This window comes from Cryptomeria japonica, chromosome 3 (genome assembly GCF_030272615.1).
Source record: "Cryptomeria japonica chromosome 3, Sugi_1.0, whole genome shotgun sequence".
Lineage (NCBI taxonomy): Eukaryota > Viridiplantae > Streptophyta > Pinopsida > Cupressales > Cupressaceae > Cryptomeria > Cryptomeria japonica.
In genome coordinates this window covers 444,632,665-444,658,424 of record NC_081407.1, presented here as the reverse complement: position 1 = coordinate 444,658,424, position 25,760 = coordinate 444,632,665, and the positions used below count along the sequence as shown (strand labels likewise).

Sequence of the window (25,760 nt, the reverse complement as noted above, 5' to 3'; positions counted from 1 at the left end):
GTGTCTGTGGCCCTGCGTTGCTACCTCCGGTAGTGTTGGTGGTGTGTCCTGGAGGTACGGTGTTTTGCCTGTCGCGTGTGGCACCTACACCCGTACTGTTGCCCTCCCCTTCGTTCGGACATGCTCCTACTCCTGCTTCCCGTTGGTGATCTTCACTCCGTGGCGTGAGGGATAAGTTCCTAAACTGATCCCGAGTCTCCTCGACTAGACTTCGCCGTAACCTTGTTTCTTCTAAAAATTCTTCGTGGCTCCGCGTCCTACGATGATCTGGCGATGCGTAGAAATTTCCGTCGGCCTCTGCACCTTCCGTGACACCTCCTTGGTTCCCCTCGGGCCCCCCTTCGGCAGGTCGTCCTTCGGCAAGTTGCCTTAGCCTCCGTCTACGTTCTACTTGCTGCTCCAGAATCAAAGCCCTCTGCGTGGCCTCCCACTCGTTCGTTTCCGGTTTTCTATTTCTATCTTTATTCAATAGGTTTGGCATTAATTGTCGCACATTTCCATAACTCTCAATTCTTTAATCAAAACATGTCTTTATTAATTCATCTGCTCAAGTACAACTCGTGTCAATGACACTTTTATTTTAAATTAAGAAGTTCACAGTTCAATTCCCTCCCGGCCTAGTGCCATCTCTTTCCATGTCCTGTCTGCTGTTCTCTTCGTAGCGTTGCAGGATTTGTTGTCGTCGCTCTTCCTGAGCAATCTCCTCCAGGCGGGCCTGTTGTGCCAGCGATGCCTGTGCAAGCAACCGAGGGAGGTGGTTCATCAACCGGTTTACTGCCGGGCTAACTTCCAGCGTTGTCCACACGGCACTCGGTGGGATTTCTGCCTCCGCTGCTTCTCGTCGAACGTATGTCTGAATGGCCACCTGGAGCAAAATCGAGAATTCTCGTGTTGCCGTGTCTTCTCCTGTGTACAGTTCTGTCTGCGCGTCGTCGGCCTCCGGGTTCACCTCACCAACAGGTAGGCCCATTGTGTCTGTGTGCCATCCGTGTCTTCTGTTCCCAAGTTCATCTAGGCAACGGCGCCAAATGTTTGCCCTCTCGGGTGAATAACTTAAGACATAAAGAACATAATGCAGAATAATGCCGTAAATATCAGACAAGTGTAACAGATGTTCTATTCATAATAAGTGTGTTTTACAAGTTACATTCCGGAGTATAAAAGGGTACCGAGGGGGTGCGAGTGCCAACCGTCGCACCGCAACTTCCACCCCTCGGTTGCCAACTAACCAAAATAATTACACATAATTAACTAATATTATGCCCGTGTACAATAATGCCGCCAACAGTACTTTTGAATGCATGGGTTCGCTTTTGATTGAATTGTGGTACAAGATTCTTGAGCCAGTTATGGGAAGGAGATTGGTCGATGATGGACACAAAGTTGACAAGATCTATTGCATTTAATTCTTAAATTGATAGGAAAAATGGAAGTGGTAAACAGGATGATCCTGCATCTTCTTTGAATATAGAATTGAGAAAGCATCATGCATGGTATTAAAGTTTGTTCTTTATTCAACATAGCCACAGTAGATGATTGGACATCAACGGTTAACACAAATCTTTTTTGTTTGCTTGGGTTTCCAATCGATCCCACCTATGGATATAACAACTCTATGCCTCCATCTACAGTAATTTCTTTTCAAGCTGGGAAGGAAGTTGACAAAGGTACCAAATTCATTGAACACATTAAGCATATTCAGTAGCGGGTTCAAACCATTTTTGTAGATGTCTGATTCCAAATATAAGCAATATTGTGATCAGCATAAAGCACTGCAAACATTTTGGGTTGGTGACTGAGTATGGCTTCATCTATGGAAGGAAAGACTCACAAGGCCTTGTCTGGAGATATATTCTTTTTGGTAAAGCCCATACACTATCAACAAGAAAATGTAAATAACAATTTGGAGTTGAATCTTCTAGCTTACCTTCATTTTCATTCTATTTTCAATGCAACACCAAAGTACCATTACTTCCATCCTTTGTACGGCATGCCTTTTATTGCAAAAGAGCTTCAACTAACAAAAATCAATCCTTATTGCAGCACTCCCAACAAATGCCACTCAATTAGTTGACACTTGACACATCAAAAATCATGAACTCATCTCTATGAGTTCACCAATGCAGGTCAACTACTTTCTTTTGGAAGATGTTTAAAAAGCTCAAGTTGCAAACAATTTCCACATCTTCTACAACTTGCCATGATTGGGACAGTTGCTTCTCAAGGAAGAGTGACTAATCTAAGTGGATACAGGACTTTGAATTGTAGTGCATTGACATTAATTCACATCATATACATGTATACTCAATAGCTACAGGTCCTCTCCTAAAACATATGGGCGTTCTATGAAGTCCTAACTTGTAATAACCCAACTGGCTCTAACTGCGGATACTGCTATTGTATGTTTTTGGTTTTGTAATTTTGTATTTTGTTTTGTATTTTTGCAAGGGTTCCTATGTAAAAAGCAAATGTATACAAACTAACTGAATTGATTACAAACTGAAAATTCTAAGATTTTTACAAGAAATGATAGCTTCAATCATACAACTGCACCAATTATTGAAATATAAGCCTTTACATAGCATGCATACCTGGACAATAAGAAATGTTGTTACTGTTGGAAATTTCTGCTAAAAAGCAGTTACTTAGTTGATTCGATCCCACTCAATGATGATGAATTTGCCTTCAAGAATGTCGCTGTTGTCTTCTTCACTGGTGGGCGCCTCACTATAATTTTTCTTTGAATTTTTCCTACCCTCCTAGTGCCAAATCGCCCTCTTCCTTCTAGCGCCACCCTTTGCAGCAATGTGGCTGAGTATTCTCAGGCCGTACAGCCTTATCAATGGTGTCAATGTTCACAAAATAAATCTGCAACGATTCTTCCTTCAAGCTGAGAAAAGATAATTTGAAAACCCTTTATTAAATCCTTCCAATCTGCTCAATATTGACCTTTGTGTGAAGCCAATCCAACCTGCACGCTTCAGTTGATATTGCATAACCTCAGTATGCCAAGACAATGAAGAATGAACGTTCTCTGTTTGCCCTCTTGGGTGAATAACTTAAAGTACACAGATAAAGCACGTAATGCAGAATAATAATGCCATAGATATCAGGTCAAATATAAGAGATGTTATTCCATTCATAATTGTTGTCCGTCGCAAGTTACATTCGGAAGTATATAAAGATACCGAGGGGGTGCGAGCGCCAACCGTCCCACCGCAACTACCACCCCGTGGTTGCCAACTAACCAAGACAATTACAACTTAATTAACTAGTTTTATTTTCATGTACAATATTGCCACCAACATCATCCCCCCCAAAAGAAAAGAAGTCATCTCCGAACGACTTAATACAAAATAGAGATGACATTAAACAAAACTGCTGACGCCAGTCGAGCCCGGAACTTATACACTTGCTGCGTCCTCGCTTAAAAACCCTTTTCTGCTACCATCCTATGCTCAAGTGCGGATGTCACCATTATTGCTTCCGCAAGAGTTTTTTTTTTTGTTTCCTTGACAGCCCAATCCTCCTGTGCCTAAACCAAACTTGTTTGCAAAACACGCTTTTCAGCCTCCACCAATTGCTACTCAAATGACACCGTCTCCCTAGCCAATTTGTCCGCGATAGCCACCCGCACTGCCCTCTCAGCATCCAACTCTTGGGTACACCGAGCTAAGTCTCACGCTAGTACTGCCTCCAACCTGGTGGTCAGCTCCTCTCGAGCCCTCTGTGCATCCACCAAGGCAACCTCACGTCCAGCTGAGACATACTTCGAGTTCCACAAAGCGTACCATTCATGCCTGGAAGTGGCCACAACCTTCGGGCACAAAGGCTAGGAGATGCCTCAAATCCTCCATCACACTCCCCAAAGACTAATAACTGAACTGAATAACTCCCTGGTACCGTACGACTTCGTGTGCCTGCAATGCTTTCCCTCAAATTCTGTTTGTTCGCAACCTCCAAATCCGTCTCCCTCTATGGCTTATGGCTTCCTCGCCAATGCTAAGCTTCAAGTTTCTTTCTCACAGTACGGGACAACCCAACACTTACCGTGCCTTCTCTGATGCCCTTCGCCCAACTCAAAAAGTGTATTGTAGCTCAAAAATAAACTGGGGGTTTGGGGGCAGCGCCCCTCGCAGGGTCTGGGGGCAGCGCATCATTTCTGTGATATTTTAAGATGTCAAAACCCTTCTTCTCCACTCTAATATTTTTAGAGTCCTGGCTCCAGATGTCATCGAATGATTTTTCAATCTGGTCGTCATAGTTTTTTTATTTTTTTAATTTTTTTAATCCACTGTAATGTCCCTGATGGCACCCCGGCCATACAACCTCCCTGTATGGTCAACAACAACACTGACACCTCCAATCGTACGACCACCTGCCCGTTCCGGCAACACCCCTCCACCGTACGGAATACATGACCAACCGTCTACCATACACACCGTACGGGCCTCCTTCTGCACGCCGAATGCTTAACTACCTCCTGGATGGCTGTGTATGGCTGCGTATGCCTTGCGTGTGCCTGCCCTGTGCTTGCGCGCTGTGTTGTCGGCGTTGTGCGTGTGATTTATGTTTGGGCTGCTTGTGCGTGTTTTATATCTCTGTTGGCGGTGATGACCACCGCACAGTGGTCCCACCGTCGGTGTTGCCACTGCACGGTGGTTCCACCATACGGTGATTCCACCGTGGCTTCCTTTTTTTTTTTTTTCTATTTTGACCATACGGTCAATTGTCGTACAGACCCGTACGACTGTACGATTTTTTATTTTTTTTATTTTTTTAAGTGTCCAGATTCGGCTCGGGTTTCGTGCCTCTAGGATCGCCCTTTCTCGGTTTGCCTTGCTCGAGAGTCTCCCGCTTTGGTCCCGTGCCTCTCGAGTCGCTTGCTCGGTCTCTCAGGTCCCCTTCCATCCTATTGGGTTCCCCTCCAGACTCTCGGGTGTCCTTCCGGCCTCTCGGGTCCCTTGTGCACTTCTCATGGTAGGGTTTCAATTTGGACCTGTTGGTGGCAAGTCTATTTTCAATGGCCATCCAAAGACCTGGCACCACAAATTCTACAGGGACCACGGTCTCCTTCCCGCACATAAGAAGAAGAAGAAGAATAAAGATTTTGAAGGCTGCGACCTTCCACACAGGGTTCCAATAGTTGCCGACACGAATGATCTTCGGATTATCTACGTCACCGAGGTTTGGGGCGTCTCCCTTCCAATATTCTCTGTATTCCGGCAGGTACACCTCCTCTGTTGCTTGCTCTGGTTCCTCTACTTCGAGCTTGTAGCTTTGGAACATTTCGTAATCCTCCATCTGCCAGTGGAAGAGCCCGTTCAATGGCCCTGTCTCATCCTCGGAGCACTCTCCTAGTTTGAGAATCCCTTCGTCTTTGGTCTCCCTGCAGCCCCGTCCTTCGTCCCTCAGGTCGCCTTTTCCTTCACCCTTCGATTTCGAAGATGATGCCAATTCCTCGCCGACAACCTGGATCCTCAGATCAATGGTGTACTTCCGCCCCCTTTCTCCATAGAAAGGGTGTTCTTTTTCTAGTCGTGGTTCACCTTTGCTATAACCAGCCACCCTCTGCCTAAGATGGCGTCGTACCCCTTCTTCTTGAGTGGGATTACCACAAAATCTAGTATGAAGGGTTGCGTGCCGATGGTGATCGGCTGGGCCATCAGGGTGCCGAGTGGCTTGATGCTGTGCTGGTCTGCACCTACCATGTTGAACGTGGGTGGCCATAGTGTTGGCTTCCCCAGCTTCTTCCACGTATCCTCTGGCAGTACATTCACCCCCGAACCTCCGTCCACGATGGTGTCTTTGAGGATAGCCCCGAGAATTCCCATCTCTACTACAGCAGGATGCTGACCACTATTTAAGGCCAACAACATTGGGTTAGTCGAGGGGCTGACCGGAACTTCCGCCCGTGTGGCATGCAAAGGTGCCTGCGCAGTGGTTTGTATGGAACTAAAAATGGCGGTTCTTAACTGTGGCATTGTTTCTAGAAGGTCCTTTACCCTTATAGGTACTTCCATCTATAGTACTTGCCCAATGATGTTATTTTCAGTTTCCGTATGGGATGACGTACTCACCACCTCGTTGTTCCGTCGTTCGGTCGTCATTTCACGTTCAATATTGGCCTTTGCCTCCCGTAATCTCTCCTTCTCCGTACGGGGGTCGGGATAAGTGGCCTTTTTTGTTTGAGCGCGGGTGACCGCCAGTACTTCTTTCTCACCTGTCTTCTCAGCCTTCTCAATGTTGAGGAGATTAACCTCTGCCTTTGGGCAATTTGCGTCCTCATGGTCGCCTGGCCCACACCATCGGCAGAGATGTTGAGGGGTGGCTTCCTTCGTGCAATCACGGGCGAAGTGCCCCCACTGATTATAGGCCCTACATTGGATCATTGGCCGACCCTTGGCGTCATATTGGATACGGCTTCCGTTATTGTTATTGTTGTTATTCCTTCCGCCGTTGCATTTGATGTCCCGGTAACCTCCAGATGATGTCGTTGTGTTGGTTTGGTGGGCCGTACCCGCTGGTGTGGATGTTGTGGCCTACTCAGTGAACAACACTTGGCTCATTTGCGTACTCCGAGTTTTCATGTTGTATGGGCATTCCTTGATGGAGTGTCCCATCACTTGGCAAATCTCACAAAAGGCCTTCTTTGGGCAGGTGCCTTTTGTGTGGCCTTCTTCCTTACAATCAGTGCACCACACGTCTTCGTTTTTTCTCGTGCTTCCTTTCATGTTCTTAAATTCCTTCAACATATGGTGCATATCCTTTTGAAGAGCTTGCACCTTCTTACTTGATGATTCATCACTGCTGCTTTCTCCCGAGGACTCCTCTTCTGCAGAGGACTTGTCCTTTTTCTTCCGCGATGTTTTGCCTTCACTTTCCAAATCCATTGCGCGGTTGTACGCGTCATCGTATGAGGTGGGCGGTACAATTTTCATCTTTCTCCTCAGGGATGACCGCAACCCTTCCACGAACCATCTTTTCTTTAGTCCGTCAGTCGGCTGGTTCTCCATCTTCCCCAGTAACTCTTTTAACCGTCGGCTGTATGTTCGCACTGTCTCGTGCTTTCCCTGTTTTGTGCTTAATATCTCCGCCACGATCTCATTATCATCTCGAGGAGTCGAAACTCCTTCTCAAAAGCTTTTTGTAGGTCATCCCATGTTCCCACCTTTGCTTTATCCACATCAGAGTATCAATCAATGGCTACTCCTCTCAGGGTGGCAGGGAACTACACCTCCCAATCCGCTTTGTCAACTACCCCGTTGGCTGACCATATTGTCTCACATGTACGACAGTGCCGTACGGGGTCATCGTTGCCATCTCCTTTGAATTTAGGCAACTTCTGTTTGCCCGCCATCGATGGGGGTCGTCATCCTGGAGGTGGCTGTGGCTGCGTCTGTGCACCGCTCCATCCGGCGCCGGTGGTGTGTCTTGCGTGGGTGACTGGAGGTACGGTGTTTTGCCTGCTGTGTGTGGCACTGTTGACGTGTATTTTGTACACAATCAAACACAGAATAAAATACCGAAGGGTACCTTATCCTCTCTTGAGTAAAGCCTCTGATTGCTGAAGATGTCGCGAAAAAGGATCAATCAGGATGACTTCAAGGTTCTTGTATGTAGGGTCTCTACGTGTGGATAAGCTCTTTGTGGTATGATGTGATTTGCTGGAATCACAAGGGGACTTACATTTGATGCCTGAACTTCTGATTTGCTTTGAATATTGCTGGAACATAGGCTCTTACTAGCTTTGATTTGAAAAAAAGAAAAAAAAGACGAGGGCGAAGAGAGGATCTAATCCTAATACTAAGAATGTAGGAGCAATGAATGATCTTTGATGAAATTCTAACTAGGTCTTGTTTTGACATCGCAGGATCATCTCCACAAGGCTAGTGTGATCTTCGAAGGAAAGCTTTATGATGTTCAAATCATCACTGCAGGCATAGACACCATCAAGCTGATGCATATCAATGAAGAAGCGACAATTGAAGTTAAGCTTAAGCTGAATAATTCCAGTTGACTACGCAAGGCAAGTCTGCAATCAACAAACTGCTAGTAGTATGGATATACGAATTTCATCATCAATCAAGCACATTTCTTCCACTCATCTAATAACATGAAATCAAATATGAGAAGTATAGAGACCATGCAAATTGTCGAATCGACCCATAAATTTCACCATTTCTTCAATGAAGTTTTACAAGTCTCTTACAACAACATCTTGGCAACAATCTTTGCCTTCTCTCTCTACTCTACTCTAATTGCTATTCTATCAACTTCTAACTACTCTTTATCTACTAACTGCTTCCAACTATTTCCAACTCTCTAACTATTTGCTTTTACAAAATGAAATGTCAGGGCTTATATAGTGCCCTCAATACAATTCGATGGCTTAGATCAATTCGAGATCAATGGCCAGGATTTTACAATGAAAACCCTAATTAGGGTTTGTTACAACCATTTCATAACATTTAATGCTTGACCAATGATAAAATTGTATTGCTTGGACACATGTCCTCTCTAGAAAATTCGACCAATGAATAGCCGGGGTAGGTACATAGAAGTTTGTGCCACCTTCCATGAGTTAGGTACATTGAATCTGGACATGTTGAGGTGGACCAATCCGACTAGAGAAGTGATGACTAGGATGCCACCTTGTCTGACACTTGTAGCTTGGTAGATATTCAATTTGATGTTGTTGAGAAGCTATCTTTAATTAACTCTTCTGAAATTATCTGGTTCTTCAATGAACCCTTGTTCTAACTCCTTTTGTCCTTGATTTGCAAGATGATTGATGTACCTCGCCTTGGAATACTAGATTGGAAAAGTCGCCCTTGATGATGTTAGTCCAAAGAAGGTCGTCCTTGTCGATGCTAGACTAGAGGAGGTCGCCCTTGTCCTTGCTTGATCGTCCTAGACCGTCCTTGATCTTTGCTTGATCGTCCTTGGAGGAGACCGTCCTTGATCTTGCTTGATTCTTCGAGTTTGGGAGTCGCCATCTTGATACCTACACAACATTTCAAAATTAGTAACATGTTTTGCAACGTAGAAATATAGACTAGAGAGAGGATTTAAGTTTTAAATTAGGAAACCTCATGATAAATCTTTGAATTATCATTTCCTAAATTTAACTAAGCCACTTGAAATTGAAAATTGAGACTAGGAGAATCTCGCCATACCTCCACTTCAGAACTAAATCTAAGAAAAGATGCAAAATTAAGCAAGTTTGCCAGGCAAAATGTGGATCGAAGTCTTCAAAATGTGCTTCTTCTATCAACTTCACCACCTCTAGCCTTCAACGCCTTGAGGAAAATTCGCTCCACCTCTGGCCTTCAACAAAAATCGCTCCTTCCTAGACCAAATTTCGCACCTTGTTGCTCTTCTCCAAATCGCACTTGAGTGAATGAGTGAATGATGGATTAACATCGCTCAAGATACCCCCACTATATAGGCGCTTACCATTGCAATTTCCCATAGGCCGACTTGGTAAAATAGAACCAAAAATAAGCAAAATTAATAAAAGGAGAAGGCCGACTTGGCAAAAACATTAAAATGATACCTTAAGCGCGCCCAATTTTATTTTTAAATTAATAATAATTAATTTTAAATGCCTTTATAATTAAAATTTTGATTTTTTAAAGGCATAAATTAATTATTAAATGCCTTATGCGCTATTTTTAAATGCCAATTTAATTAAATATTTCAAAGTTTTTATCGAATTTAGCATTTAATGTATTTCAAAAAATCATTGGCGCCTAGGCATGGGGGGAATTTGGGACTTTAATCAAATTCGCTCTGGTCCCTGGGAGAGGGATAGGAGCGCCCATGCATTTTGGTCCTCCATCTTTCATTCTTCACGTTTGAAACTTCATCCTCTACATCCAAAATGGGGTTCTTGCTTGGTATTTTGAGTTTAACCTATTCCATCTTTGGAATGAATGCCTTTTAAACCATTTTCGCCCTGGTCCCTTGGTGAGGGACAGGAGCGATTTTTGCTTTTCCTTCTTGGCCCTTGTCTTTTAAATCGTCAAATCAACTTGTGAGGGCAATTGATGATCCTTGTTTGTTTTACGCATGCCAAACTTGTCTCTCCAAGACCAAATGAGCCCTCCTAATGATTTTTCGCCCTGGTCCTTGACTGAAGGACAGTAGCGAATTTTGCATTTGTGCTCAAAATTGTTGATTCTTGAGGTTAATTCCACGTTCATCGTCCTTCGAAAGTCATTTTTGACCTTGCGTAACCTTGCCTTGACGTAACTTTTGAAGGGAATGGTTGATTCTGTAGAAATCGCCCTGGTCCTCCAGTGAAGGACAGGAGCGATTTTGCATTTATGGCACAAATCCTTAATCATATTAACATCGAATTTTCTTCAAGACGTAAAACATTGTTCCTTACTCCATCTTGAACATTTGAAACGAAAGAGGCATTTAAAAATTAGGCATACTTGACTATTTCGCTCTGGTCCCTTGGTGAGGAACAGGAGCGCCTTGGCCGTCACTCGTCCAGTCTTGCAGTCTTTGCAACTTTGTTTTCCTTTAAAGTATTCCCAATATCGTCTCCATCATGTGCCTTGGCTTGGATTCACCTAAATTTGGCGGAATAGACTTGATAATACATTTTTCGCCCTGGTCCCTGGGAGAGGGACAGGAGCGCTTTGGGCAAAGTAGGTCTCACTTGTGCTTTGCAATCTTCAAATTTATCTTCAACGGATCGATTGCGTCTTCCTTTACCCACCTCAAACGCGAAACTTGCCTTCCTTTTGCCAAAAACTTGTCTTGAGGGAAAATCGCTCTGGTCCCTTGGAGAGGGACAGGAGCGCCCTGGCCTTTATGAGCTCATTAATGCCTTGTTCACTTTCAAAACTATCTTCAATGGGTTGATTACATCCTCCTTCATGCCTTTGATGTCTCAATTTGTCCAAACAAGGTCAGGAATGACTCCACGAAGCTTTTACGCTCTGGACCCTTGGTGAGGGACATGAGCGATTCGCCTTGGACCCTTGGAGAGGGACAGGAGCGCTTTTCGCTCTGGATCCTCAGTGAAGGACAGGAGCGAAATTTGACTTTTGAACTCTCCATCAGGATAATTTTTATGGAATATAACATTTAAGTATAAGAAACTTATACTTTAAGTTATATTCCATATATACTTTCAGGATGTTTGAGAGTGGTTTCGGACCTCCAGGAGTTATATTGCAAAATCTAGTTTTTGGAGGTTTTTTCAGTTTCCAGACTTAGTCAAATTCAGGACCAGGACATTCCAGACTTAGCCAAAATTCAGGATCAGGGCATCACTCAAGCCGGACTTGCTTATCCATGTGATCACCTGGGCGACACTCAAAATGCAAAGGCTAGCTAACAAAACCCTAAAAGACCTAGAAAACAAACCCTAAAAAGCAAAAAACATGGGTCCCCATTTGCAATGGGGCGATGTGTGAAAACGTCACAACAGGCACCTACAACCGTACGGTTGTCCTCCCCTCCGTTCTCACCCGCACCCACTCCTAGCTCCCTTTGGTGATCCTCACTTCGTGGCGTAAGGGATAAGTTTCTAAACTGATCCCGAATCTCTTCGACTAGATTCCTCTGTAACCTTGTTTCCTCCAGAAACTCTTCGTGGCTTCTCACCCTACGGTGTTCTGGCGATGCGTAGAAATTTCCCTCGGCTTCTGCACCCTCCGTGACACCTCCTTGGTTCCCTTCAGGCCACCCTTCGGCAGGTCATCCTTCGGCAAGTTGCCTCAGCCTCCGTCTATGTTCTACTTGTTGTTCCAGAATCAAGGCCCTCTGCGTGGCTTCCCACTCGTTCGTTTCTGCTTTCTTATTTGTATCTTTATTTAATATATTGGGCATAAATCACTTCCGTACATGGCAAGCACACGCCATGTACACACAAAAAAAAAAAAAAAAAAAACTTAATTATTTTTCCTTTCGGCCACAATTTATCTCAACATTGTGCCGGGATTATTACAGGGTTCAATTTCCCCTTCGCCTCTTGCCATCACGCTTTGCGTCCCACGACGATTGTTCCGTTTGCGCGTCGTCGACCTCTGGGTTAATCTCACCAACGGGTAGGCCCATCGTGTCCATACGCCATCCGCTCCTTCCTTTCCCGAGTATGTCCAAGCAACAACGCCAAATGTTTGCCCTCTCGGGTGAATAACTTAAAGTACACAGATAAAGCACGTAATGCATAATAATAATGCCATAGATATCAGGTCAAATATAAGAGATGTTATTCCATTCATAATTGTTGTCCGTCACAAGTTACATTCGGAAGTATATAAAGATATCGAGGGGGTGCGAGCGCCAACCGTCGCACCGCAACTACCACCCCGCGGTTGCCAACTAACCAAGACAATTACAACTTAGTTAACTAGTTTTATTTTCATGTACAATATTGCCGCCAACATTCTCCAAGTCTGAAGACTCTGTCAATCTGCAGAAACCCTCGTTTTCCACAAACTCCAAAGCTCACGTGAAGACGAGAGAGAAATTCCTAAAACAATAATAATTCGACTTCCTCTTGCAAACCTTATATCTCCTCAAGAAGTTCGATTTTCCTCCAAAAAGCATTTTAAATGTTATAACATTCGAACTTAGGCATTCCTTTAATAATTCATTAAATTGAGTGTTTGCTATTAATTACTCAACTGGCCCCCTTTCATGATGAATAGACCCTCAACATTAGTTAAATTATAAAGTTAGATTATAACTTTATAATAAGCCTTTTAAAGGTCTTAATTTTAATTTGGCCACCAAAATATTAATAACTCGCAAAATACTTAACATTTTGCTATATTGTCTGAAATGGGAGTCCACCCTGCTATTCCCCATGTGACCATATGCTCATGCTAAAAATAGAAAGGGTCCATCTCGATCATCCCAATACTTACTATAAATAGTAAGTATAGAAAAAAAAGTCCAAATGATGCTGAATGAAAGCCAAACTGAAGCATACTGAGTCTTGGATGAAGATGCCAACTCTAGGAGACCCTTTGCCCACACTCATTAGCCTACGAGGGTCAGAATGATAGGCTAATCTACCCTGATGACTGATGTCTGTTGGTATTTTGGTATGGTTTTGTCATTGATGTCAACACCTACTAAAGCACTAGCACTCTGGAGATCCAGCAGCATTCACCGGCAAGCAAGTAACTATTGCACAGTTACTGGTATATGGTTCACCGGCAGGATATAATGATCACCGACACTTGGAATGATATGGAAGGCACTTGGTAATGTCGAAGACATTGTGTGGACACTTTGTTTTGAAGAATTAATCATTGGTATATTCATATTTGCATATTTGCTTTTACCGACAAATAGGTCCAGGGTTACCTAGGGTTACACCGGCAGGTTTATCTTTTCCAGATCAGCATGGCACGCTATGGAGATGATTTATTATTGTTGTAAATGCTTTAAGCCGACATGTTTAATCGGTTATTGCATCGGATATTATATTGTTTGTAAAATGTTTTTATTGTAATATCTTGTAGAGCCGACCTACTAAAATTGGTCTTAGGTTATGGTATAAATGTAAGATCTTATTTGTAAAATCGAATGTGGAATGCGTAAAAGAATTGTGAGAAGGTATATGTGAGATTAAGCAGAGCTATACACGAAGACATCATTTGAAGGTGAAGCTAGGTTTTTGTGGAAGCATATCAGCATTACACCGGTACTGAATTCAGCATATGAAGATTCTATTTTGTGCAGTACATTCTTATTAGATTTAACCATCCAACTGTAGTCAGTGTGACTCCCATTTTGTGATTGAGCAGTGAGCTCTAGGCTGTTGGCCTTTCTACATGTGCAGACCCTATTTATGTACACTTACTATCTACAGTAGCATCATCTGATTGTGGGTAAGGTTTCCCACCGTGGTTTTTCCCCATACAGGGTTTCCACGTACAAATATTGGTGTTATGTGTTGTGGATGACTTTGTGTTTATGTTTCATGCATTAATCTTTACCGGTATAGCAATTAACGGTTAACACTGTCTACTGGCATACTTAACTGGTTTACCGGTACTAAGCATTAAGTTGGTTGAGTTGTTTTTTGTTTGAATTTATTAGACAACTGATTCACCCCCCCCTCTCAGTTGTCTCCGGGACCTAACAATGTCAACTAGGAGGGGACATCACATAACTCCTCTCTAATTCTATTCATACTAAACAATTTCAACATTTTCATTTGATGCAACTATACATTTCTAGAAAACAAAATGATAGAGGATGCAAGTCAGAAAATGGCAAGTGGTTGTGTTTCTTGTAAATACCAAAACATCCTTTCATCTTCCATTCTTGTGTATTAATTTCAATGACTGTTCTCTGAAGATTGATAAGATAGATCATAGAATAACACAGTTAGGCATCTTACGGTGTACATCTGATCTTTGGATTCTGCGAACCTTTTTTTGCATAATACAATCTTGTAATTTACAATTTTCAAACATGGTAGCTCTTATTCTTGTTTCTATTGTCAAATAGTACTTTGAGCGACATTTTGCACTCTGTCTCTTTTGTGTTAACCTCAGGCTCAAATCACATGCTCATTGTTCAAATCCAAAGTGGAAGCTTTGGCTCCAAAATGATGATACCCATAGTAAATATCTATGAAATTACAATAAAAATACTAGCTGAAAGCACAACAATTGCCACAACTAACTTGACAAAAGAGCATTGCTGGTATTCAACCCAATATTGCAACAAGCAGCTGGTCATTGGGCATCACGGGCAACCACTTAGGATGCTCAAAAAAACATCATATGATACGGACTTTCATGATGTTGGAGTTTTAAGTCTTTTTTTGGAGACTAGTAGGAAAAATGACAAAATATATTGGATGAATTCTTTCATCATGTTTTTTGGTTTTTACCAAACAATTCACCGTGGTTTTATAAATGTAAGTTCTGTAGGCATTTTGAAAAATAGAAAAAAGAACCTTGAAAATCAATAATAATATGTTAGATGAGTTATGGGGGATTTATTTATTTGTAATAATTATAGTTATTTTAGATTTCCCTAGGCATTAATGGAAAATCTATTTACCTTGATTTTGTGATTGTATGGACCTAACAGTTTATTTTGTAGCAACTGTTATTATGAGTCTAAAGAGGTCTTTATTTTGATAAAAAATAATAGAGTATCAAAACAATTATGATGGAGACAGGAATATTTGTTCACTTTTCGGCATGAAGGCATTTCTCTTGATCATTCACTTGAGACAAGAGCTAGAGATAGTTGGATCGAAAGTCTTTGCTTTTACCAGGCCTCTCAAAGTTTGATAGTTACATTACCTCTAAAAGTTTTCATACTTTATCTAATGAAAATAATTTTTGTGACAATTTGTTTTGCATTGACACTCTAACAGTAGGACTTTACGTGTTTAATAACACTCAGGATTACTCCCCCGAATATAATGTATCTGCATAGCCAAATAAAATTTGTGTTCAATGTGACCTAGGTATGGCTTAAGCCTTAAACAGGCCAACCAATATCCAGCCCTTGAAATAAAATATTGCTCAAAGTAAAAAACATAAAAAGACAAAAAATTCCCATTTCACTGTTTGATTTTTCAATTGAATTTTCTAATTCTATCTTGAAATTTTTATGTTCTTTTTTATGCTTTGCATGTAGGTAGTATATGTTTATTATTGCTATACCCTAGCTATATTTGTGTCCTCTGTTTAAAAATATACTGTACCAAAATCACATACTATAGTAGTACACACTTTAGCAAATATTATATCCATATCCCTTCCGCTTAGCTTCTTTCCCTAGGATCTTGCATGTTCCATAAGAATATATTTTATGAAGGGTAAATGAAAAGAAGACTTTCAAGCGTTGAATGTATTAACAGGTCAAATTTAACAAAGACATGTTCTCAATCTTTGAATATGATGGTTGTCAAGTTTTTAGCATTGTCCATACTGCTTGATATTTTTTTTTGATCTGTTATATGTCATTTTAAACAATGCTTTTGTATAGTATAAAGTTAATTGAAAGGTTTCTTTTAATTTCAAATTCTAGGTTTTATTGCTATTAAGATGATAAACATTCTTGTCATAAAACATCTTTTGCTGAACCTAGGGTTATGTTGTTGGTGTCTTTGCTAATTCATTTAACATTTTAAGGAATTGTGTTTTATTCCTTTTGCATTGATTACCTTTTGTGCTTGGTAACACATCATAGGAGTGTATTTTAGATGTTGAAGGTATTGGTGCAATATAAACATTGATTTATATTTTTTGCTGATGTTGAGTTAGTGCTTTCTTATTTACATTTCTTTTATTTGACATTATTATAAATGCTTTTGTAGACTTTGTTGTCAAATTTGGATAAATTGCTTGCATCTGATCGACCGTGCGACAGCAGCTTATGGTGAGTGATTACCATCTTTTTGAATTATTGTATTATATATCATTATCTTGAGCACACAAAACTTACAAGATTTTTTAACTTTTTGGTTTTGTTAGAGATTGTTCCCTTCCCAATTCTTTCACACAATGATAAAACAGACAGTCACAAAGATTTAGTAGATTTTATGAGAAAGGAAAAACCAGAGGCTTTGAGCAAGAGTGGCAATCAGAAAACAATGCCGTGTACCTGACATTCATGCTCATCCGGTAAGATTCTACTTCAGGGATCTCAATTGGGCTACAAAGAAACTAGTTTTGGAAGAGGTATTTGCTGATACAAATCTGAAAGAGGAGCTGGCTTGGTTAGCCACTCCCTATTTGGCTTGTTTGAAGTGAACAAGAGTCTTTTGATGCATTTCCGGATTGGGGTTTGTGTGAAACTCCATTTCCAGCAGTTTGAAGGTATTTGTATCAGATTTTTGAAGGGGTTTGGAGCAGCTTTATCATAATTTCTGAGTGACCTGCCTTTATGCTAGTGTGGCTGACCCCTTTCTTGGCTTGCTTGAAGCTAAGGAGACGCATTAGTAAGCGTTTTTCAATTTTGGGATAGCAAGTCTTACTCATACTAGCAGATTGGTTGAAGATTACATCAATTTTGATAGGGTTTGGAGCATTTTGACATATTTGCCGAGAGAGCAGCTTGTGTGCTAAGGCGGCCCCTCTTGGGTTGGTTTGTAACAAAGGTGATCACTTATTTCCAGATTTTGAGTGGTCTACATGAGTCAAATCCATCACCAACAGTTTAGGACAGTTTGCATCAGATGGAAGCAGAGTTCTAAAAAGTTTTAAGGTGAAATCTTGAGTGTGCAGCTTGCTTGACAGGCGGTATTCTCCCTGAGTTATTTTGGAACCGAAATAAACCCCTGGAAGTTGTCCAAAGAGGGAATAGTTGTAAGCACCATCAAGGAATCAGACCCAGCTTCTGAGCTATCTTGGAAAGGAACTGAACTTGTTTAGAGTTGCTGCAAATCAGATTTTCTGAGTGACTTGGTTGGCTGACTGCTCCCTTATTAATAAAATTAGGTTTTAAAAAAAACAACTCAACTCATGTCTCCTAGGCATCATGGCACAAGGGGGCCCCAACTTGTTACTTTATTATAATAATATAGAGTAACCTTATTATTATTTATTTATTCCAACCAACTTAGGGAATATCAAAATATTTCTTGAATTATTCATAAAATCCAAATCTGGATTCAGAACTGAATTTCGATTGAAGCACTATGAACATTGATGCTGCCTAAGTCCTGCAAGCCAATTGACAGTTCCTCCTATAACTTACGGACTTGCCCTAAATAGGAACCTCTCTCCAAACACCCGCAACTGCTCAAAAGGATCCTGCTCTACTCCCTGGTCCCCTAGGTGGTCATCCAGTCAACTGCCAATTCTCCCTAAAAAATAAGAGACCTCCCTAAAAGTAGGAACTGTCGTTTGAAGGTCCAAAACGGCTCACAGAGCTCCTGCAAAGCTCCATGACCCTCAGAATGAGTCCCCTAACCATACCATTGACCTACGGGAACTCGAATGATAGGTCAACCCCTGCTCATCTTCTATCGCGTAGAAAGGGGACATTATAGTCCTCCCTTCCTAGAGATTGCTTGCCCACAAGCAATGCATCACTGCCCCACCAGAATCCCACACTAACCATAGGTAGAACTCTATATGCTTCTTTTGCTCCACTCTGATTACTATACCCACACACCGCAAACCATGAAGCAACACACTAGAAACCATGCAAAATGATGGGTCAAACAATTCAACACCTGGGTCCTGTTGTAACCTATTTCACACATTGCCCTGTCGCAGATGGGGACCTCCTCTTTTTGCTTTTTAGGTTTTGTCCTAGCTTTTTAGTTTCGTAAATCTATTCTCTTAGAGAGTTTTGAGTTAAGAGTTCTGAGGTCATCCCGAGCCAAATAGAGAAATCATGCTGAGAATCATGTTTGAACGTTGTCAAAGTGCTTAGAAGGTCTGAAGGACGAAGATTGCAATTGCTTTGAGTCGTTTCTGACAACTTTCCATTTTTAGGTTTTTTTTTTTTTTTTTGCTTTTTTGCTTTCTTCTAAAAATAGAAAGTTTGATTTTTGGCACTATGGGCACAATCCAGGAAGTAGCTTTTTCGACTTGCTTTTTGCTTTTTTTTTCTGCTTTTTTGAAAGTAGAACATGGGTTTTGTTCCTCATGACATTTGATCACTGCCCATGTTGTCGGATTCGAAAAATTTCTCCTCTTAAGTACAAAAAGCAGGGCTATATTTTTTTCACTTTTTTCTGAGATTAGGGTTTTGATCCTCAGGCCATATTATTACTGCCCATGTTCTCAAAATAAAAAAATTTGGTCTCCAAGTGTAAAAAGCAATTGAAAACCCTAATTAGGGTTTTGTTCCATAAGATCATTTCTCAAGCCATATGATCAGTACCCATGTCTTCAGATTTGAAAAATTATGTCTTTAAGTGCAAAAAGAAAGGTAAAAACCTAATTAGGGTTTTTGTTCCAGATGATCCAAAGATGAACATGGCAGGTCAGAGATGGGCATGATAGTTTGAATAAGTGTGAAAACATGGCTGTCCAAATAAAATTCGCCCAAGGGAAGAATGGTAGAGAAAGAATGTCTAGAAGCTTGGAAGATGGCAGACAAAGCATGAAGTTCTCCCAAGCATACATGGCAAGAGACCTCTCAAGTCCGCCCAAGGCAAGAAACAAGTTGGCAGACACTTGCTAAACTCCTACCATCAGTTAAGTAACCCATGGAAGAGGTTAGTCAACTCCTACCTTTGGTTAAGGTCAAGCAAACGAAGATGGCATGATGTCTTCCAAGCCCGCCCAAGAGGAAAAGTTGAAATGGCAAAGGAAGGATGAAGTCTGCCCTATGAAGGATAGCACACAAGGGGACATGGCAAGGGACCCTCAAAGTCCACCCATGTCTAACATGCTTCAAAGTCCGCCCAAGGCATAGGAATAACATGTCTAACATTCTTCCAAGTCCGCCTAAGGCAACATGTCCAAGCTTCTTCCAAGTCCCATTGCTTGTTGAATGATGAGAAATGGCATTGTCCGAGCAGCTGGATTTCCTCCAGCTAAAGAATGTGCTGAGCTGATAGTTGATTGTGCTATCCACTACAATGCACAATCAAGAGAGATCATTGCACCTGATGGAAGAGTTTTAGCTAATCTTTCAGAGTTAGCCATTCAAGAGACATTTGGAATTCCAAACTACAATAAAACCTCCTACAAGGTCAAAGAAGATACCAAAAGGATCTATGATAGCCAGTCTGAACTCTGTACGACAAATATTAACAAGTCATGGTTGGAAAAGAAAAGACCCCAAGGGAAAGTACCAAAGAATTTGTTGCGCCCATACTTCAAAGAAGAATATGGTGATATCATCCTACTACTGAATAGAGTAATGGGCAGCCCTTAGGGTGCACCATTTGAGACATGGATGTATTACTTCATAGATGAAATTACCTTAGGAGTCAAGATGTTCAATTGGTCCCGCATAATCAGCAACAATCTTCATGAACAGTTGATAGATTTGGAGAAGACAAAGTCATTCTACATGAGCTCCTATATTATCTACTCATTGGCTAGAAATTTTAGATATTCCGAACTGATCTACAGAGGCATAGTTGGCAATGGAGAAAATGAATTCAAATCTTATGACTATTACCCATAGTTGCAGCTTAAGGAGAAGAGCCATTTTAAGCGAGCCAATGATGCATTCTTGATGTACATCACAAGGACATTACAGGGAGGAACCCACCAGAGGCTATCTCCTGAAGCCAAAAGTTTAATCAGCAAGTATGGATCCTGGTTTATCCAATTCCCAAAATTTACGTACATAAGAGTTCAAGGTTTTGATGGTTGTCTTTACCGACTTCCGATCTATCCAACCAACTGGATGGTCCTGCTTGAAGTTCTCAAACAACTAGAAACATTTCAAAGATTCAAAAGAATAAAGCAAAAGGCAGCAATATCCTTTCCATTCTTTATTGGAAATATGGAGGAGTCTTGTTCGATAGCACAGGCAGCTGAAAGTGTCAGGCTAGAAATACAGTGGTATCCCTTTACATTCTACCGATCCAAAACTAATTATGTTCCTTTCAGCAATATTGGATCAGTGAATGGAGAAAGATTCAGACATAGAGTGGAACTGGATATAGAAGATTTTTGGGCAAATGCTGCAGATGAGTTTGACATCAGGAAAAGACTATTTTCTAGACTACCAGGAAGCTTGATCAGAACGACTGAGCTTTTTCTTGTGCTTGATTAGTTGGAAGATAATGCAGAATATACTCAGCCTGGCTTTGATGAGCATGCACCTCTTCCTCCTATCAAATGGTCAAAACTAGAGCATGTAGACTTGACCACCTTGATGGGGCCAGTTGTGAAATATTCCAGGTGGTGGGTTGATTAGCAAAGTCATAGATTAAGATAGAGAAATATAACCTTGACTTATGACCTAATGGGTGAAGCAGAAGGATATTCTTCAAATGAAGAAGCAACTCAAAGTGCCAGACCAATTGAAGGTGCTAAAAAGAAGGGGAAGGCAGTTGTGAATGAAGGACTTGCTCAGAAGAAGCAAAGGATAGAACCATCTCATTTTGCCACATCTAGGAATGAGAACTATATATTAACTGTTGATGAATCATTGGTTGAGATAAAGATTCTTTCTCCAGATCATGAAGAAAACATAAAATTAATCCATCAAGAAGATGATCAACCTCCATCTCCTACAGGTATAGAAGTAGTGGAGTTGGACAACAAAATGGATTTTGAAGAAGGTGAATTTCAAGAAGGAATGATTTCCGCCCTTCGGGGAATCGCATGTGAGGAAGGCAATCAGGAAGTGGAAGGCATTGAGCAGCCCATTGTTCCAGATTGGCTGAAGGAGAGATCGAAAGAAAAGACACAAGAAATGGAAGTTCAAGAAGAAGATGATATGGCAAATTTCTTGGCCAGATTAGAACAGGTTGCTACAAAGAAGCCAGCTAGAAGGTTTTCCACCATCCAGAGAGATGAAGCCAGCTGCAGGACAGTGCAGATTTCTGTACCAAAAGTAGATAAGGCAAAAGGAGATATTGCTTCTCATGAATATGAAGTCACTATAATTTTGGGACCAACTACCAAGAAGTAGGAAGTTGAAGATTTGTACAATTCAGTCACTTCCATGAAGGCAAGACTGGACAAGGAAGTAGGAAAGAAGGAATATAAGAAAGAAGTTGAGCGCTTAAGGGATTATAATCAACATTTGACTAAGCCACTTGATCAAGCAAATCCAAAAGTTCCTCCACTCTTGAATTCACAGGAAATAGTTAGAAGTTCTAAGAAGTAGTGACAACCAGAGAGACTAAGGCATGGATGGAAAGCCTAGGTAAAGAGGCAGCCACATTTGTGGAAAGGTTAGCATTGACATATGGACAAACCTCCTCTCTACTCTCTAGGATTGCAAGTGTGGCAGAAGCATGGGTCGATCTTCAGGACATTCAAGAAAGAATCATTCCCTGCCTTAGAGTGTTGAAAGGAATGTCAAAGCAAGAATTAATTGAAATATAATTGAAGTAGGAGCGGCATATGACTTCAACAGTTGGCACTGGACATTGGTTGCACGCAGTGAAGTCTTGGAGAAAGTGAAGGCAGATGCTGACATGGCAGAGGAGTAAATAAAAGAAATTCAAGACAAGGTTTACCTTGTAGCTATAGAGGTACTTGAAAAAGAAACTATCCGAGAGAAGGATATGAAGTCAAAAAATCTAAAGGCCAAGACACAGAAAATCTTCTCCACTGAACCAGTCCTGAAGCAAAACTTGTCTAAGGTATCAAACCTCTTGTCCATCAGAGATTCTTTCCAAAGACATGAATTAGATTGGGAAATCACTTTTGCTGTATGTGCAGATGATCTGGAAGGATTAGAATTTAGAGTCAGTATGTTGCCACATGTCACGATGGAAGAGGTCTATCAGATTGCGTCCAAGTTCATTGAACATTCTGCCTCTCAACAGGAGAAGGGGGTGCAATCCTAAAAGAGAGCACCTTGTGCCACTTGTCTTGCATGCACTGGATATTAGTTTTGTTTTGGGAAACCCTAATTAGGGTTATGTTGTCTTAATCTCGACTGTTGATCTTAGATTGATCTCGGCCATTCATTTGTTTTCAAAAACTCTATATAAACTTACACTCTCATTTCATTTCAGTGTGGAGAGATTTATGAAATTGTTGTGTAGAGCTACCTGGATAATAAAAAGGTCATTATCAGTATTGTTTTGAATTCTTATTATTATCAAGTGGTTGCATGGTTGCATATTTCCTTCAACACTTAGAATAGATTTGCTTTAAGTAATTTGCTTTGAAGTTGTTAGATGAATGAAGGATTGATAGTTTAGATTGGTGAAATTTTACTCATACTTTTGTTGGATGGATGATTTTCATTCAATGTGTAAAGTTAGCCTGAGCTCTTGATGTGGATGCCTAACTTCTACTTTAAGTAATATTGTTCAATTGTTGGTATTATTCATAAATGTGAAAATCTTAAGCACAACCCTGGAAGATTGCACCCGCTTTGCGTAGTTGTCCAAGTGTGGCAAAACAAAGTGTTGTTACCAGTTTCACCCAATCTTTACCGTCTCTTGAGTTCATAGGAATAGTTTAGCAGTAGTTATAATTCCTAAACCCTCATCCAATTTTATCTTGTTTGAAATCCAAAAACAAAGAGCATTTATTGATAAATTCACCTAAGTCCAGCTTGTGAATGTGACTAGTTGTCAAGCGTAAGTCCCCCTTGTATTTCAGCACACACTACCAAAGAAGCTATCCACATAAAGTTGCCCGTTCGCACATATAGACCTTGGAGTCACCTTGTGGTCTTTCTCGCAATCTTGGCACAAGTAGTGATTTTGTTCAGGAGAGGATGGAGTATCCTTGGATATTTTATTCTAAATGTTCGGTATATGATAAAACGTACACCAATAGGTCCCAAATCATCATGCTACCATATCCCACAGATATGAGGAAATGAAGGTATCTCCAAGTGCCTTCAACACCAAACAATTCTCCAACTCCAATTGATCGCCCATGGATGTGTAAAATATCCATTATAGGTGCAAGGAAAGGTATAGCAGCCCTTCCTAGGTTGCTGATATAGAACAGAACAGCAACCACACAACTGCAAACCAAACCAGCGTGGATGCAAATAGTGTTTCCAATGACATTGGATGATAGAGCACCAATCCACCCACCAATGATGATGAGATGACACAATTCTCCCCCAAGCTCACAAACAGCCGCTGTCCTCCCAGAGTTCTGTAAGAAATCCCTGTACCTTGAAGTAGAACAGCCATCTCCCATCAAAGGATGAAGTAGGGCTCCATAAACTAGGGCTGGAACACCAATGTCATCGTGCTCACTTCCATATCCTACACTAGGATCATACTCCAGCTGAAACTCCATTCGTTCATGTGTAAGCCACACCAAGGCAAATGTCTCCATCAAAAATCCCTGAAGTGGGGTAGCTGCATACTCTTCCCAAGGGTCATCAATATGAAAGGATTGTATCTCATTAGCATCAGACTCCTCTAATACCCCATGAATGATCAAAGAGCCAATCAAATCGACATCACCCATATCTTCATCTACATAAGTTGTCATAGCACTTATGGCTGCAACACTAAGTGTATGCTCCATAATGCCATCCAAGTGTATGATGTGAGCCTTCAAATGGTTCTTTGGAAGAGGCAACACCATGTCCTCTTGAAGAAAACTATGAGATCAAACAAAGAATTCCAAATCATACCTCTCACCATACAAATCTGATTGCTTCACTTGCTTGGCCACCATACAATGCTCATCCTTCATATGCCACATGCTTTGGCTCTCCTTTGCCTCTTCCATGCCGTGGTGTACTAACTCAGTCCTCTTGTGTCTTGGACACACAATAAAAACCTCAATAATAAGGGAAGATAAGAAGGGTTGAGAATTATCATCACTCTCCTCAATAATCAAAGACATAATGGACTGCATAGAAGATAAAACATTTTGCATTTGATTTTTTTTAATAGCAATCAAAAACTGATGGAACATATCAAGAATTAAGTCTTCACAACCAAGATCCAACATAATCACACAAGCTTTGATTTTTGCAACTGATTCTGAAATTTTGACTTTCTTACCAAATGATGGATTATGGATATCATGGTTGAAAAACTCGTGCGAGTCTCGCCAAAATCGCGAGTACTCGCGGCTCATTTGCCTAGGCGAGTCACTCGCAGAAAGACTCGCAGTCGAGTTTAAGCAATACTCATGGCGATTTCTAGCCCTAAAAATTGCGAAATCGCGCTGTTCAAACACATAAAACTCGTCCCGAATGCAAATAAAAGAACACATTTTTTAAGTTAGGGTTTTTAGGCGTGATTCCAAGGCACAATGATGGCACGATTCTAGGGTACAATGACAGGCGCGACTCTAGGTTACAACGATGGTGCAACTCCTTCATTTCCCACTATTCCTGCATTTGTCTTCATTTCATTGTCAATAATATTTCATTATTTCCTTTATGCAAAGATCGATGATTATACCCAATCACAATAGCATCGTATGATATATTAAAAGATTAAATTAATTGAAAATGGACTTGTTTAAAATTAAAAGTAAAAATGATTATAAACTATAAAGAATACATATTAGACTTCAATAATTATTAACTTTTTAAAATATATTAATAATTAATATTATTATGATTTAAATAGTATCCTATTAATATATCTTTATTCTAATATAATTAAAAAATAAATTTAATGACATTAGTTTTTTATATAAATGTGCGTTTTTGAAGAATATTTTAAGAAAGTGTACTTTCAAATGTTCGATAAAGTTGCGGAGTTATTGCCCAGTTTTTCCCCGAGTTTTTTAAAATTTTTGGGCTTCTTGAGTCCAAATTTTTTAACTATGATGGATATCACCCAATCCTTGAAAACTTTCCATGATCAATTGGAATACCTCCTTCATAACTTCCTTGCTATAAGGATCATGTGGAGCTGTTATCCTCATAACATTAACCACAGAGTAACTACAAGTCTTACCTCTCTATTAGAATGTCTCAACAACGTTGGCTTAACCAAAGGAATCACAGCAAGAATCATGGTCACTTGTTTTCCCTTAGAACCTAGTTGTTCTATCATGGATAAGCAATTCTTTATTGCTTCCAAATTGCAAAGTAATCCATACATTGATTGAGGCAAACATGCAAGTTTCCTTTCTATATTGTAGAGCTTTTTATCAAGAATTTGTTCCTTGTCCTTGGTGATAAATTTAGGTAGCTGCCAAGACATATTTGTGATTGAA

General features: G+C 40.8%; 1 protein-coding gene across 3 annotated transcripts in view; it reads left to right on the top strand.

Moving 5' to 3' along the window:
* The window catches only part of LOC131033443 (uncharacterized), a 239,473-nt gene that overhangs the window by 183,922 nt on the left and 29,791 nt on the right, over positions 1 to 25,760 (top strand). For all 3 annotated transcript variants that reach the window (XM_057965648.2, XM_057964986.2, XM_057966345.2), the window contains one exon: positions 16,325 to 16,386. In XM_057965648.2, the coding sequence (XP_057821631.1) occupies positions 16,325 to 16,386 (62 nt within the window). The remainder of the gene's footprint in view (positions 1 to 16,324; positions 16,387 to 25,760) is intronic.